This window comes from Lepidochelys kempii, chromosome 8, assembly GCF_965140265.1.
Source record: "Lepidochelys kempii isolate rLepKem1 chromosome 8, rLepKem1.hap2, whole genome shotgun sequence".
Classification (NCBI taxonomy): Eukaryota; Metazoa; Chordata; order Testudines; family Cheloniidae; genus Lepidochelys; species Lepidochelys kempii.
Window position 1 is genome coordinate 91386979 of NC_133263.1, and position 16263 is coordinate 91403241.

Below are 16263 nucleotides of genomic sequence, written 5' to 3' on the forward strand. Positions count from 1 at the left end.
TGGAGTAAAAACTAGCCTGTCAGTCGCAGAAATGGTTCCTCCAGAGACCTGACCCAAAGCCCTTTGAAGTCCATGGAATGAGAATCTTTCCACTGACTTCAGTGGGCTATGGATCAGGCCACAGGTGAAGGTTCAAGCACATTGATGTTGTGGTGCATGAGCCATCTTAGCCGGTGGAGTTCAGGTCTGTCCTTCAGATGCACTAAATTCTCTAAACTTAAAGTCTAAGGGGCAGATCCTCCTCTTGCACCAGTGTAAATCAGAAGTAGCTCTTTTGCAGTCAGTGGAGTTATATTAGTAGTGTAAGGCAAAGATGAATCAGGAGGACATGTGTGATATGTCTGCAGACTGTGATCCATGGAACTGCTCATAGCTGGGCGGGCTCTTGCAAAGCCTCAGAGCTCTGTCCAGAACACTAATGCACATCTGAAAACTGATCCCACCAGCTGGCAGCTTGTCTCCTCACACTCAGGCTTCCCTAAAGTTATGTATGGGAGCAGGGAACAAAGTGGTATGTGGGAGTCATTTTTCATTCCCTAGTCTCCCATCAGAGACAACATTAGGCTGTGGTGAGACCTTGTTGTACTTTATCATCCTGTCTGGTATTTGGTTCCTTCTTAAGTAGAAATTAAATATCTTTTTGGTGTTGTCTTATTTGGTTTATTGTTAAAAACAAAAAAATGTAGAATCAAATTTGAGACTGTTTGAACCTCTTATGAGAGATGACAGGATAATTTGTCCATGTATTCTGATGAAATTATTCACTCTGATCTAGTTTTCATTGTAGCCAGTCATGGAAGAATATTGGTTTGGATACTAGGGGTAATAGGACCCATATTTTTGGCAGTCAGCCATCAGAACCATGTATAAACTACACTGGAGGCACCTGAAGTACGTCTACAAGCTGGTAGGGGCCATGCAGAAGTCATTTTATGAGGTAATTTTGAAATAGATTAGCCAGAATTTCAATTTTATGACTGGAAAGTTGGAACTGAGCCAAGTCGTAAATGAATCAATTAGGTGTAATTATCTAGATATTAAAACCCTCGTATTGATTGGATTTTTTTTCTTTGTAAATGACCTGGAAGAGTGAAATATAACTGGTCAGATGGTGGCTGGAATCCATAATCATTGTGCAACTGACTGTAATTGGAAAAGTAAAATAAAAACATTGGAGAAAGTGACTAATGTTAATTTTGGCACACGCTGTTTATTCATGAGGAAAAGCAGGAGAAACTGCCTTTCATGTACAAAATGGAGTTAGCCTGGGAATATCTTAGGAGTGTATTGGTTGAAATCGATCATAAACATGTGGTTCTGACTGGTTCTGTAGGATTAAGCTGGGTAAGCAAATGACTAGTCTGCCAGGTTTCTGTGTTACTATCCAGTTATAATTGTGTATAAGGTAAAAAGAAAAGGAGTACTTGTGGGACCTTAGAGACTAACAAATTTATTTGAGCATAAACTGTAGCTCCTTTTCTTTTTTGCGAAAGTAACACGGCTGCTACTCTGAAACCTGTGTTTAAGGTAGTAACCTTAGGATCATGTTAATGTTCTCTTTAGAGAAATATCTTTCGGAAGACTCCATCACACCCAGATGCAGAGACCACACTTGTTTAATGCGGTAATTAGTTTCTTACCAGGTAGTTGTGGTTTCATAAAAATATTTTCATAATTTAAAATGGGCAACGCAGCAAAGTTTAATGTCATTTTCTCTCATGTCTTTATTGGAAAGCTCTATAATCTAAGCACTTCATTTCAACGTTTTAAAACTTACATACCAGCAGCATCTGTCCCATTTTGGGGCAGCTTTTCTAAAAATTAAAACAGAAATAAATTAGGTTAAAATTCAAACCAATCTCAGAGGAAGAGAGGCATTTAAGGGATAAAGAATGGAGAATTAAGACAAGCTATGGTTTCAGCTGAACATTTAAATGAAGACGTGGACAGACATAGGAAGGCTGCAGAGAAGAAGTCTCTTGTACTAACCATGATGAGATTGTGTGGAGGAGCAGAGAAGAGACCAATACTAGATAAGTGGAGTGACTGACACAGTGAGGGATAAAGGCCAATGAATATGGCTGGGGCAAGTCCATGGAGGGTTTTAATACTATGGGCCAAATGCGGAAGTCCTTCCTTAGGCGAAACTTTAAGAGTTAAAAGGTGAGCAAGGGGCTTGGTATGTGGACCAACAGCAATTTGAATTGGCTCCTGAATGAATGGATAGTCAGCGGAGCTGGCTAGGAATGGGGGTTTAAGTTGATTGCACTTCTTTGCACTTTTGAGCAGGTGGCAGAGGAATTCTGAGCATGCTGGAGTCAGACGCAGAGTAAGGAACTGCAGCAGCCGAGGTGCCAGGAGCTGGACGCACAGAGGGGGAAATGAGGCAGGGCATACCTGGGGAATGGTGCTGAAGAGGGCAGCAGCGGAAATGGAAAACAATCAGGTGGCATCTCCCTCTCCTCCCCCACTTCTGCCAATAGGGGTAATGAGATGAGGGCGGTTCGTGACTAGTTATCTGCCCTTCCCCCACATAATTGGTCTAGAGTGTGTGCACTGAGTGAGTCTCCACCCTCAGCAGCTTCTGAAACTGAACATTATTGAACAGCTCTTTGCTCTCCCACAGGTGTCAGTCTGTTTTATGCCACGGGCTGGGGGAATTTCTCCAGTAGTTCAGCTCTCCAGGGTTGGCTGCCTCCTTCCCTTCTGGCTCTTGTGACCTTGCAATTCATGCACCTTTTTTCTGCTCTCTTGTGCACAGGCATGGGTGAGAGATCAAAGAGTTCAAAAAAGAGAGCAGCCCAGGAAAAATATTTTGGGCACCCTGAGGGACTGCCTGCTGCAGAGAGGTTCGGGTGGGGGCCGGGGCAGTAGGCTGAAACCAGAGTTTTTCCAATGTTGATCAGAGTGGGAACTGAGGTCAGGGCTCTTCAAGCCTTCAGCCTCATTAGAGACTTGGTGCATTGGGGTCAAGGCTGCACTCTCGTAGTTCTAGCAAGGTTCCAGCCCTGGGAGCAGCAGAAGGTGGATTTCCAGCCTGCACTGGGCAGGTCCTCCCTGCCTCTCTTTCCAAGGACAAACCCAGATCTTAAAGAAAGTTCTCTCTTTGAGGTTACAAACCCACCTCAAAAAACATGAGGGACCCACAGGCTCCTCCTGTAAGCTGGGAAATCATCCTCCCATTCTAGCCCTGACCTTCTTTTCCTGTCTGGTATATACACTAGCGGGCTTGGTTGCCTGATGAGCTCCAGTTGCCTTGACCTCTTTAGAATCCAGTCACCAGGCATAGAAGAAGTAGGGGCTTCCCATGAGACTTGCCTTGGGTGTCCTCAGTCCCAACATCCACAGTCCTCTTGAGATCCATGTAATCCTATACGCCATCACCTAGAATCAGGAGATGAGGGGGGGAGGGGGTGTTGAAGGATGATGATCATGTTCCTGACAATCACAAGCCTGAGTCGAAGAGACAGATGGAGTTATATGTTCCTACAAAAAGCACAACTGTGTTTTAGTCATTTAGCTGAAGGATTATTTTAATATGATCAATCACACACTGAAATAATGGGGTTTGGTTTAAAGATATTTAGTATCAGTTTTGAATCTTTGGCTGCTTTAAGCAAAGAAAAGACAAACAAGCCACCACTCTATGTAGCCTATACCCCTTGCTCTTTTCATCAGGAAATGAAATATCAGACAGTATATAAATTACAGACTATATCTCCTAGTAACCAATGTATTTTGGGTAAAGAGTTCATATACCATCTACTACAGATCCCCGGCTAACAGCTAATTAAAGCAGCATCTCATTGTGATGTGTCAAGGAAGCAGGAATTGTTACCACTAGAAGAGAAAATATTGATTTAAATATTCTTGAAAATGTTTTCTGTACATGGTCTGGCTGCAGAATACTTGAAGTAAGAGGCAAGGTACTGCAACAACAGTCACTAACGTCAACTATACTCCCTGAAGGACCTGACTTTTGTTGTACCAAAAAGATTTTTTTTAAAAAATCACAGTGTTCAGCAGTGGCCATTCTGGCTCACTGAGGAGTTTCCTACAGCTAGATGGAAGCCCTTGAACATGGATGGGGCGTGGTGTACTTGGGCTTTGAAATAAATACGGGAACTTTGTCTAAATGGCCTTTTAATTTTTTTAGGTGCACAAAGTCTTATTGACTCGTTGGATGATGTTTAACTGACAGCCTGGACCACATTCCACATTGTGAAATATACCTGGAGAAATGGAGAAAGCAGATGGTATGGAGACTGTTTTTACTTAAACGCTGTTGAATGGAACTCTTGTATCATTTAAAAAATATTAAACCAAGGTATTTTGTTTACACAGTAAATAATTCATGCTCTGCTCACTGTATGGAGACATGTTTTCCAACAATGAAAATAGGCAAGGTTTGTGCATAGTTCATGACACACACAATGCACTCTCATTTTGCTCTGATTTGTGATTACTGTAGTGGAGAATAAGTGTGATCATTCTATTGTTTACAGTGGAGTTTCAAGCACTGTGTATGGGGCTTTCAGAGAAGATCTTAAAGACAAAGGTCTTGTGTGTTCTGTATGGACGCTAAGGATTCCCTTCTACTTTTCATAAGAGAAGTAGGGCTTTGCCTGGGTGTCACTTTACACTAAATTTTCCTTCCTCATTCCACTATTTCCAGTGTGCTGGCTTCCTCTGCAGTGGTGGCTGCATTTCAGTGGTGCTGTTTGTATAAAGGGCTTGGGGAAACTTTGAGACGAAAGGGTCTATATCTTTGCCAAATTGTCACCAGTCCCTGCAAGACTGCTTCACAAGGGCAGTGGCAAAGGGAAGAATTCTCAAACATTTTCAGTCTTGGGTAACTATAGTTAGGCACCAATACCCCTATTTAAATCAGTGGCCTGATTTTCAGAGGTTCTTAGCAGTCCTAACTCACCACAACTTCATGGGTTCACATTTCAAAATCAGGCCGTTTATTTTGTTCCTGAAATTGGATTATAGGTGCTTAACTTTAGACACCCTACTTTGAAATTTTGGGCCTATGAATTTTATGGGCTGTGGATTTTATTATTAGTTCTATCTATTCTATCAACTTGCCAAGCACCTTATATAGGACACAATGCTAGACCAAATAACCAGAATGAAGGACAGGGATGTGGCATCGGTACAGGAAGTTTAAATTGATATAGTGTTCTTTAGGGAAATACATAAATAAGTTACATTTTGTTCAGACACATCAGAAAGGTAAAATCATAAAAATGACTTACAGCCATGAAAATGAGAGCACACCAGATTTGAATGGGGCAGAGGTCAATTTGAGTCTAAGTTGAAAGATGTCCATCATTAGGAGAGACAACTGAAAAGTCTGATTTTAGCATCTACTTTCATGAGAGTTGCTGATATTCACTGTAAGGTTCTGTATTGACTGCTGCAACTCTGCATATTTGATTACATATGGAACAAATTGGCTGTTGTATATTTAACACATTCCAATATGCTGGATTTTCTTGAACTGAAGAATTAAAGACGTGCTCTTGGAAGAACATCCATGAACATTAGAAAGGGTTTTGTGGTTCTACACAGATTTACAGATATGACTACATGAAGCTGCACAGGTTAACCCTATCTGTGCCAGCCTTTTGTGCTGTACAAGCCTCAGGGCCTTGGCCAATGTTTTCAAAAGCAACTAGTGATTCTAGGTGCCTCATTTCTTCAGTGCACAGTTTGAAACACATTTAAAGTGCCTCAGATTGGACACCCAAACTGAGACATCGAAAATCACCAGTCACTTTTGAAAATTTCAACCCTGCCTTTTAGAGGTATTCTTTATTTTCAAAGGACAACTGGGGTGACAATGTTTGTCCATAGGGCCACCCAATGTCTCTTTGCCTGACTTGCAAAAAAACCCAAATGTAATTGTCATGAATAGTTTCCATCGTCTGGCTTATATCTGGATTTCTTATACACTAGGATTAGGATTTATTATATATCAGGAAGCTTTTTAATACTTAGACATATTTGTAGCTCAGCCTACCAAACCTGCTATTTACATAATTGCCAATTAAAATAATGATTTAGCGAATTCCAGTGCAACAATTACATGAGTCAGCTCCAGAAAACAAGATTATACATTTGCATGTGTTGCTCTGTGGCTATATCTCTAATCAGACTCAACATTAGCATTACAAATGACAAACTACAACCCATTCCTTCTCCCTTTCCCTGCATAATGATTTAGGAAGGCAGCTGGCCGGCATTTCAGCATTTTGTGCATAGTGATGAGAGCCCTGATTCTCAGCTGTGCTACAGCTGCCTTTTGGCTCCTTCAGGCATTGGTAGTTGCTGAAAATTAGAGCAACCTTCAGACTGCTCTAACCTACCCCAGAGGACAGGATCAATGTACAGCCAGCCCTCGCTGTCCACGTACTCCACACTGCCTCCTCAGCCACAGCCAAGGATTGGGCCTGAGGAGTGGAAGATGAATGGGAGAGGTATAAAGCGGAGGCAAAATAAATCATTGCTGACCGCTTTTTTTCTGCTGCAAACATGGTTCGATTTTTTTTTAATTAATGTATTTTTTAAAATTTAATGTCTCGTTTTATTTCAGCTGGCGATCAGCCATCAAAACCTGATGAGGATAAAGATCAACCCAGAAGTCTCCCTTATTCTGTTGAAACACCATATGGCTTCCACTTAGACCTTGACTTTCTGAAATATGTGGATGACATTGAAAAAGGAAATACCATTAAAAGGGTTCACATTCACAGGAAGGCCAAGCAGCCAAAGTTCAGCACACTGCCTCGGAATTTCAGCCTGCCTGAGAATAGATCCCATGCATATGCTTCCTCCTCCAATAAGAGCTGGGCTGCAACCTGCTCATTTGCCCAGAGGAAGGCATCACTAGGGGCAGAAGAAACCACCTGTCTCATCACATCTTATGACTCACCACAATCCTTAACTGCAGAGGAGCCAAATTATAGAAAAAAGGCCCTTTTAGCAGAGACAATCAGACAAGCAGAGGTCATCCACCATGAAGAAGAGCCTGGCAGCTGTAGAGGGAGGCCACAGCTGTTAAGGGCTTCCAGCATGCCAGCCAAACTTCTACCAAGTAAAAGTTCAGAAGAGGAAAGTCAGTGCTCCAAGCCTGCTCAGCCCTCAGCACTTTCTCAGCCTTGTGATGGAAAGAGCTTCACAGAAATTCCCTTTAGCCCTGCAAAGGAGCCACTGGATTCACACTATTCTGATCGTGTCACATTAAATTTCCCCAAAGAGCCAAGGAATGTGCAAGAGCAAATCAAAGTGGTGTTCTGGGAAAATGAGCAGCCTAAAGGACAACAGGTGAAAGCCATCCCTGAGCTGGGTCACCAACCCCCCGAGCTTCCTAGGGAGAGAATGCAAATCCAATCTCCACATCAAAGCCAGCATTCCGTAGCTCAAGAGCTGCTCCTGGTTACAGAGAGTGTAGGAGAGGAATGCTACGCACCGGAGACAAATACATGTCCTGAATTAGTCAAGGATGAATCACTCTCATCAAATGCCCCCAAGTTTATGCATGAAAATGAGAACTGTGACATAACAGAATTAAACATAAGTGAGATCATGCCAAGTGCACCAGAGAAGACTGAAGTTCGAAGCATTTGGGCTAGAGCAAATGAGGAAAACTCAGATCTTGAACCTTTGCTTTGTGACACAGTAGATCCCAGCAGGATCACAGCGCTGAAACAACAGATCACTGTTCTGGAGGAGCAACTAAAGAGCAAAATAGAGGAACTTGAGCAGATCAGAGTAGTGCTGAAGCAGCAGGGTAGTGAGATCAAAGCAAAGGAGAGAAGCATTAAAATACTGGCAAGCGCCAAAGCTCAACTGGAAGAGAAGCTTTGTCAGGAAAACACCAAAGAAACGGAACCATCCAAGCAGGATGGAAATGTCCTGCAGTACCATGATGCTGCAGTGAACACTGAACTCATGCAAGCAAACACATTTAAGGAGGCCTATGACAAGGGTGTCAATGTTAATATTCCAGTCGCTACAGAATCTGTAGGATGTGGTACCTATGGAGTGGACAACGTGAACTTGCAGGTTAAGGAGTTAAGAAGAATGCCTGTTCATACGGATCAGGGGTTGGCAGATGTTCACACTGGTGTCAGAGAGGAAGGGGCTACACTTCTTGCCAAACAGAAAGGAACTGGAATTGACACTGAACCCCTTGTCTTTACACCATGCTTCACTGAGCTGAAGATTGATGAACAGATCAATGATGACTGTCAAAATCAAAGAAACAGCTATGACAGACAGTCTTGTGCTGCAAGCTCTCTGATTGGAGAAAGCTGTTCAAGAACAGGAAGAGCTGACTCGAATGGAAATAAACCAGGTGGAAATAAACCAGTTTTTGCCAGGGTTGTAAAGCAAGATCTGATTGAGGAGGAAAACCGTACAGAACAAGAAGATTCCTCTGCAGATGATCCCATAAGCCAATATGTTAAAAAAATCCAGGAGCTTTTGCAAGAGCAGTGGACGTGCTTGGAGCACGGATATCCAGAGTTAGCAAGCGCTATTAAACACCCTGCATCGAAGCTTAGTTCCATCCAGAATCAGATAGTTAATTCCTTAAACTTGCTGTTATCTGCCTATTCTACCCAAGCACCATCAGATAAGGAGAATTCGAATACGCAATATCAACAGTTGGGTAAATAACATTGGCACAGGTCTAAAAGTATCTGGGCCGATTCTCCTCTCACTTGCACCAGCATCAATCAGGAGAAACCTTGCTGAAGTCAATGGTGTTACATCAATGTAGAGCCAGTGTCAGTGAGATCAGAAACAGGCTCTTTGTGTTTCCTTAAGTATAGATGAGAGAGGTAATCTTTATAGCATGGTGTAACACTTGAAGTTTTACACACAATCTGAACTTTTCAAAGTTCCCTTATGCTACTGAGAGGGACTGGTCTGTCAGATAAAGTTGCTCATAGCTTTTCTTAATTGGGTTTTATGATTCTGCACTTCATTAGTGAACACATGGCCAGATCTTCATCTGGTGTAAATCAGCATTAACTTCAATGGAGCTATGCCAGTTCACACCAGGATGTGGACCATGGTATTTAAAAAGACCTGTGCCCTTTAAGATAAATAACTAATAAATATTCCATGTCAAATTAGGTTATTTTATTCTTTTGGGACCTGATCCTCATTTACATTGTTTCCTCTACACTGCCAGAGGGGGTATTAGTGTAATTGAATCCAAGGCTTCTATTTTCAAGCAATATAACATGAGAGGATGTGAATTCAGGTGCAGTAATTCATTTCTGTAGTGTTGTATAGAAGGCTGACACTAAGAATGTTACCAAGGACACTAGCATGAATTTCAATGACAACATCAATATTGAAAGTGCAAAAAGACCTAGTTAAGGGGTTGTAGCAGAACATTATTATACCAGTAAAGCCTACTTATATTAGGACAAGATGCAGATACTTACAAAGTCATTTATAGATGTGTGTCAGATCTCCGTCCTTGTTTTAATGGTGGCAGCCCAGATCTCGACTATATACACCTGCCTCTGCAGTTCTGTAAGGTATATAAGGTCGTTCATAAGGTAACATGTAACAGAAACCTAAGATACCTAGATAAGTGTGACATAATTGTGCTTACGCTCTGTAGTTTGTTCCAGGCATACAATAAAGTTGAGACTAACAATTATGACAACATAGATACTTTCTTAATCTGTGATTTTGTATTTTGCTAGAAATCTCGCCAACCACAAGTCTTAAATCAATCATGAAAAAGAAAGGTTATGGTTTCCATGCAGGAGGTAATGGGACCAAAAAGAATCTTCAGTTTGTTGGGGTAAATGGTGGGTAAGCATCTGTTAAGAAGATAAAACTGCCTTTTCACGTACAGTATTATCCTCATCTGTCTCTCTCAGGAAATATAATCCTCCCCTCCCCAAATCTTTAATTAAAAGGCCATTTGCAATGTCATCTCTTTTATCCCTTCTTCAGTCTAATATCGATAACTCTGCAGTAAAACCTGATGGGAAAGACTGGGACATTGGTACTTTACAGAAATAATGAATGGTACTGGATTGACATCCTTGAAGACTCAAGTCGTCTGCTCACAGGTCATTTAGGACTTGATCCAAAACCTCAAAGTCATTGGGAATCTTTCTATTAACTTGCATCAAGTCTGTACTGGCCAGGCAGCCACAACCTGCCATCAAAAGTGGCTCAGTATTGGCCTAGAAGAAGTTCTATCTATGCCTATTCAGTCCTTGGTCTCTCTATAACGACAGCCAACAAAAGTGCCAGTTAGTGCTGTGATAGGAGTGGGGATTATGTGAACACTTGTTCACTAAGAACTGAACGGAGACCTATATATATAATATATTTCCATTATTATCAGCTTGGAAACTCAGAGTCTGATCCAATTCCTGCTCAAGTAAATGAGAGTTCTTCAGTTGATTGCAGTGGGAGATGGATGAGGCTCTACACTAGCAGGTAAGTCAGGTACTGAAAGAAAGGATGTTCCAGTTGTTGAGGCATTCACCTGGATCCTGGGGGATCCAGGTTTAATTCCCTGCACTGTCATTGGTTTCCTCTGTGATGTTGGGCAAGTCACTTAATCTCTCTCTGCCTCAGTTCTGCAACTGCAAAATGGGGATAGTACTTCCCTACCTCACAGGGATATTGTGAGGATAACTACATTAAAAGATTCTGAGGCATTCTGATACTACATTAGCGCGGGCCCCATAAGTATATAAGATAGATAGAAATTGCAATATGGAATTTTTCACAGTTACATCCAATCTAATTTGCACTCAGCAAAATCCATGACCATCATAAGAGTAATGCATTCGTGAACTCAGCTGAATTTCTTGTGGACTAAAGTCATAGAATCATAGAATATCAGGGTTGGAAGAGACCTCAGGTGGTCATCTAGTCCAACCCCCAGCTCAAAGCAGGACCAATCCCCAACTAAATCATCCCAGCCAGGGCTGTGTCAAGCCTGACCTTAAAAACTTCTAAGGAAGGAGATTCCACCACCTCCCTAGGTAATGCATTCTAGTGTTTCACCACCCTCCTAGTGAAAAAGTTTTTCCTAATATCCAATCTAAAACTCCCCCACTGCAACTTGAGACCATTACTCCTCTGTCATCTGCTACCACTGAGAATAGTCTAGATCCATCCTCTTTGGAACCCCCTTTCAGGTAGCTGAAAGCAGCTATCAAATCCCCCCTCATTCTTCTCTTCCGCAGACTAAACAATCCCAGATCCCTCAGCCTCTCCTCATAAGTCATGTTGTTCAGTCCTCTAATCATTTTTGTTGCCCTCTGCTGGATGTTTTCCAATTTTTCCACATCCTTCTTGTAGCGTGGGGCCCAAAACTGGACACAGTACTCCAGATGAGGCCTCACCAATGTCGAATAGAGGGGAACGATCACGTCCCTCGATCTGCTGGTAATGCCCCTATTTATACAGCCCAAAATGTCGTTAGCCTTCTTGGCAACAAGGGCACACTGTTGACTCATATCCAGTTTCTCATCCACTGTAACTCCTAGGTCCTTTTCTGCAGAACTGCTGCCTAGCCATTCGGTCCCCAGTCTGTAGTGGTGCATGGGATTCTTCCGTCCTAAGTGCAGGACTCTGCACTTGTCCTTGTTGAATCTCATCAGATTTCTCTTGGCCCAATTCTCTAATTTGTCCAGGCCCCTCTGTATCCTATCCCTACCCTCCAGCGAATCTACCTCTCCTCCCAGTTTAGTGTCATCTGCAAACTTGCTGAGGGTGCAATCCACACCATCCTCCAGATCATTAATGAAGATATTGAACAAAATTGGCCCAAGGACCGACCCCCGGGGCACTCCACTTGATACTCGCTACCAACTAGACATGGAGCCATTGATCACCACCCGTTGAGCCCGGACAATCTAGCCAGCTTTCTATCCACCTTATAATCCATTCATCCAGCCCATACTTCTTTAACTTGCTGGCAAGAATACTGTGGGAGACCGTGTCAAAAGCTTTGCTAAAGTCAAGGAACAACATGTCCACTGCTTTCCCCTCATCCACAGAGCCAGTTATCTCTTCATAGAAGGCAATTAAATTAGTCAGGCATGACTTGCCCTTGGTGAATCCATGCTGACTGTTGCTGATCACTTTCCTCTCCTCTAAGTGCTTCAGAATTGATTCCTTGAGGACCTGCTCCACGATTTTTCCAGGGACTGAGGTGAGGCTGACTGGCCTGTAGTTCCCAGGATCCTCCTTCTTCCCTTTTTAAAAGATGGACACTACATTAGCCTTTTGCCAGTCATATCTCTCAAGCTGGTATGAATTAACATCTTTGCTGAGAGTCTCAGCAGAGAGGCCAAGGATTGAATTGAGACAAAATGGCATTTTACCCTAGAAATGGTCTTTCTGGGCAAGGTCTGAGGCACATTGTTTGGGCAGCATGATGGAATCTTACCCCTTTGCCCCCTGTTCTGCTGATTAATTGGCATCTGTTTCCAGTGTCGACACTCTGGAAGCTTTCAGGAGCACTTAAAAAAGAAAGTATAAGTAGGCACTCCTTTTGAAGTGAATAAAATTAATGTAGGTTGTAGTTGGGCTTGCTCTAGAAGAGATATGCATTTGCCTGTATGCAAATTGTCACCTTACTGGGATAAATTAAAGATCAGTTATGGGGAAAAGCTGCTGCTTCAGCAGCCAATCATCAAAAGCCAGGCGCTTAAAGATTTAAATCATGAAGTTACATATTTGATACATGAATGTGTACAGGTATGGATCCTCATCTAATAGCAGTGTCATCTCCTGAGCCTTACAAGTGAAAAGCGGAATGAAACTATGAAGAGAATGTTGTTCTTTTCATATATGTGCGGAAGTCTACCAACTGTTGCTTCAGGTTTCTTGCCTCAAGCAGTAGAAATAATTGGATAATTTGTCCAAAGGGACTGCAAATAGAATATGCTATAATTAAAAGTGTCCCATACATTAATCAGGTCATCGTGGGCCCAGTTTTCAAAAACAGCTTGTTAAGTTGTGCCCACACAATATGTATAGGTGTACAAACCAAGGAGTTCTAATTCACGTCTTGCCCATGAAAAGATGCCTATTTGTGTGTGAGTGATAGTTGAGTATTATAACTATTTTAAAAAATGATCACCCAAGGAACAATTACAAAATGCCAACAGAAGTGACTCAGTTGAAGAATTCTTCTGCTGATTTTTATTTATGCTGAAAGATTTATATTTTCCCCTCAATGGGCATGGACTTATGCATGTGAACTTGATCCTTGATTTCTCTCCCTGCACTTACATGTGCTGTTGTTTACCCCAGAAGTCACTGCAGTTCAGGGGGTGAGATTCTGTTAGCCTTGCTCATGCTGAGTAGTACCTATTTCACAAGTAGTCATAGAAATCAATGGAATTACTTGTGGAGGAAGGTGGCACTCAACATAAACAAAAAATCAGAATCTGAGCTTCCGTCTGTGAAACGTTTTGGGATCCTTTGGAGCAAAAGGCACCATATACATGTAACATATTAACACCACTGCTCTTAAATTAGCCAAGGTGGAGATGTTCCCTATCCCTAATTTTAGCAGCAAAATGCTTCTGTAGCACTCCCATTGGCCTGGGAAACAAGACGACTAAAAATTGAACCCAGAGTTCCTGTGTAGTAGGTTTGAACCTCAAAGTTGGGGTCTGGATCTATGGTTTAGGTTTGGTGCCAACCTCTCATATTGACATATTTTTACTGTGTCTAACATGCATGTCACTATGGGCATCATCCAAGGCCCATTGGAGTCATTGGGTGTCTTCAATGGGTATTGGCAAAGGCCCTGTAGTTGCTGAGGGGGAAGGAAAAGGGAATAATATCTGGTGTCCTCAATTAGTTATGAAACGACGTCAAGTGAAGACACCAGCTGTGAAGATAGCTCATCGGAAGGAAATTCTGACAACGAGATGGAGAGGAAGTATGACAGTTTAGAACACAGACAGGTGAAAGCTGCCCGTGAAAACACACATGCCTCAACTGGAGTCTCCCAGAGCACTACCCATAGAGACAATGAGCCACAGGAACTGGAAGAAATAACAATGGCTAGCGCTCAACCCAAGACTGACAGGTAATCAGATAAACATGCTAATGCACCATATTAGTGATGTTGACTAATGAACAATGGAAAATTGTGATTTTTGGTTCCAAGTTTCAGTGGAAGACTGCAGTCACTTTGTTAGCAGCAAAGTTATTAATACGTTTTGAGAGAAAGAAGCAATATAAGTGACTGATTCTGAGTCATGCAGTACCTGTGTGGCTAGGTTATTATAATGATGCAGATACAGTAGGATAATATTGCTGGACCCATTGCTTTGTCTTAAGTTCTCATTTCATTAAACTTTTTAGAGAGATCTGTGCTTTTCATGGAGAGATAACTCAAACTAAAATTACTAAAACAGGGCTTTCAGTCCTTATATTTTTCCCTGCAAAAAGCATGTTACAATTGCACATTTGCCATATATGTCAATTTTCCAACCACATGCCTAGACATTAGAATATTCATGTTGTGAAAATCAGTGTATCAATGGGAACTTCTGTACCATACTCTAGAGCTATCCACACATCATCACAACCTGTCATGTACTGGTTTAGGACCAGATGCAATGTCAATTAAAGTCAATGGAAAAACTCCCATTGACTTATGTGAGCACTTGAGCAGGCTTTAAACAGCTACATATTTTCTTCAGGTTACTACAGAATCCAAAGTTTCTCATCTTCTAATTTTGTCCCAACAGACATTTAATTAAAAAGAAAAGGAGTACTTGTGGCACCTTAGAGACTAACCAATTTATTTGAGCATAAGCTTTCGTGAGCTACAGCTCACTTCATCGGATGCATCTGATTGTTACTATAGTGGATTTCCTGGAAGATCCGGGAATAAAATTGCTTTTGCATGAATTTTTGTTAAACTGGTTATTTGTAAATATAAAAGACATTTGGTTGCCTATTTAAAATGTACAATCTGTGGCTCTGGTCCTATGAACACTTACGCATATGCTTAACTTTATGCCCACAAACCTATCAAAGTCAATGGAACAACATGCATAATTGTTTGTTTGCAGCATTGGGGCCTAAAGATACACACTGCAAGTTATCTTCCCAGTTCAGAGTGCACTAGTTCTCTCTTACAATGGATTTATAAGAGTATTTTCCTTTTTAGATGCAAACCCTCAGAAGATTTTCTTGATGGCTGCCTGTTACTGAGCAAACACCTTTCAGAAATAAGGACCACCAATGACAAACATTTGGTATTGGTATTTTTCAGCTGAATTTAAAATGCAACTCCCCTGTCTGTGCTATATTTAACCATTTAGAGTTTAGACCATCCAGACAATGTTTTGCAGAATTATTGTAGCAAACCATGGGCAGCTTTATAAGGAGAGGTGGGTCAAGGTAACTTCTGTTGTCTAGTTTTGATTTTGAAAGTCAAAACCAACCCAAGGTTTGGCTGCAGATTCATGACCTACAGAAAAAGGGAGAAAACTTTCCAAGCTTCTTCTGGTCAATTGGGCCAGACTAAAACTGACATAAAAATTCCTTTCCCCCTTTAAATAATCTTTCCCTGCTTCTAGACTGCAAGGGAAATAAAATAACAAAAACTATGCAAAAAATCCATCCTGCATATTAAACACATGCTGGATCATGCTGCAAAGCAGTCTGCAACATTGCCAAAATACATATGGCAACTAGATTTTTCCACCCTATGCCAGGGCATAGGCTGAAGCAGTGCCGGGCATAGAACCAGGAGTTGTAACAGGCTTCCAGCATTTCCCCCCACCCCTTTCTGCTGCATCAAGCAGATCTCAGTGCAATAGAATCCGGTACTAACTTTAACTAGCAGAGCACTGGAGAAGGGGAAAAATTTGCCCAGCATCTCCTCCTCTTTCTGTAGCCAAGCAACTGAGGGTAGGGCAAAAGCAGGGCACTAGATCTCCAGGAAGGGCTGGGGTGAGAGGACACATATCCCTTGCAAAAATGTGACTACATAGTCTGTAAAGAGCCCCTCAGAGAGACAGAGCAAATTAACTAACCAGGAGAATGACAACAATGCTTCATTACCTTTTGCTTATTGGGAATTTTTTAAGAGTAGAACGGAGAAAAGCTCTACAGGAGCGTGCCTAATGGGAACACTGAGTGCTGAATCCTATTTGCATACAAAGGCTGAATCACTTAGAGGAGAAACATGGAGCGCTAAAGAATGTTTTCCCTACTCAAGCTGCTATT

At 41.8% G+C, this 16263-nt stretch overlaps 1 protein-coding gene across 7 annotated transcripts in view; it reads left to right on the top strand.

Moving 5' to 3' along the window:
• Window positions 1-16263, top strand: part of KANK4 (KN motif and ankyrin repeat domains 4) — a 56287-nt gene that overhangs the window by 20121 nt on the left and 19903 nt on the right. For 3 of the 7 annotated variants that reach the window (XM_073357488.1, XM_073357491.1, XM_073357492.1), the window contains exons 2-7: window positions 2290-2446; window positions 4157-4256; window positions 6602-8680; window positions 9735-9846; window positions 13877-14107; window positions 15200-15287. In XM_073357488.1, coding sequence (XP_073213589.1) covers window positions 4241-4256; window positions 6602-8680; window positions 9735-9846; window positions 13877-14107; window positions 15200-15287 — 2526 coding nt within the window. In that variant the 5' untranslated portion in view covers window positions 2290-2446; window positions 4157-4240. Of the gene's footprint in view, window positions 1-2289; window positions 2486-4156; window positions 4257-6601; window positions 8681-9734; window positions 9847-13876; window positions 14108-15199; window positions 15288-16263 lie in introns of those variants that run through there. The other 4 variants (XM_073357490.1, XM_073357493.1, XM_073357494.1 and 1 more) reach the window with 2 other exon arrangements.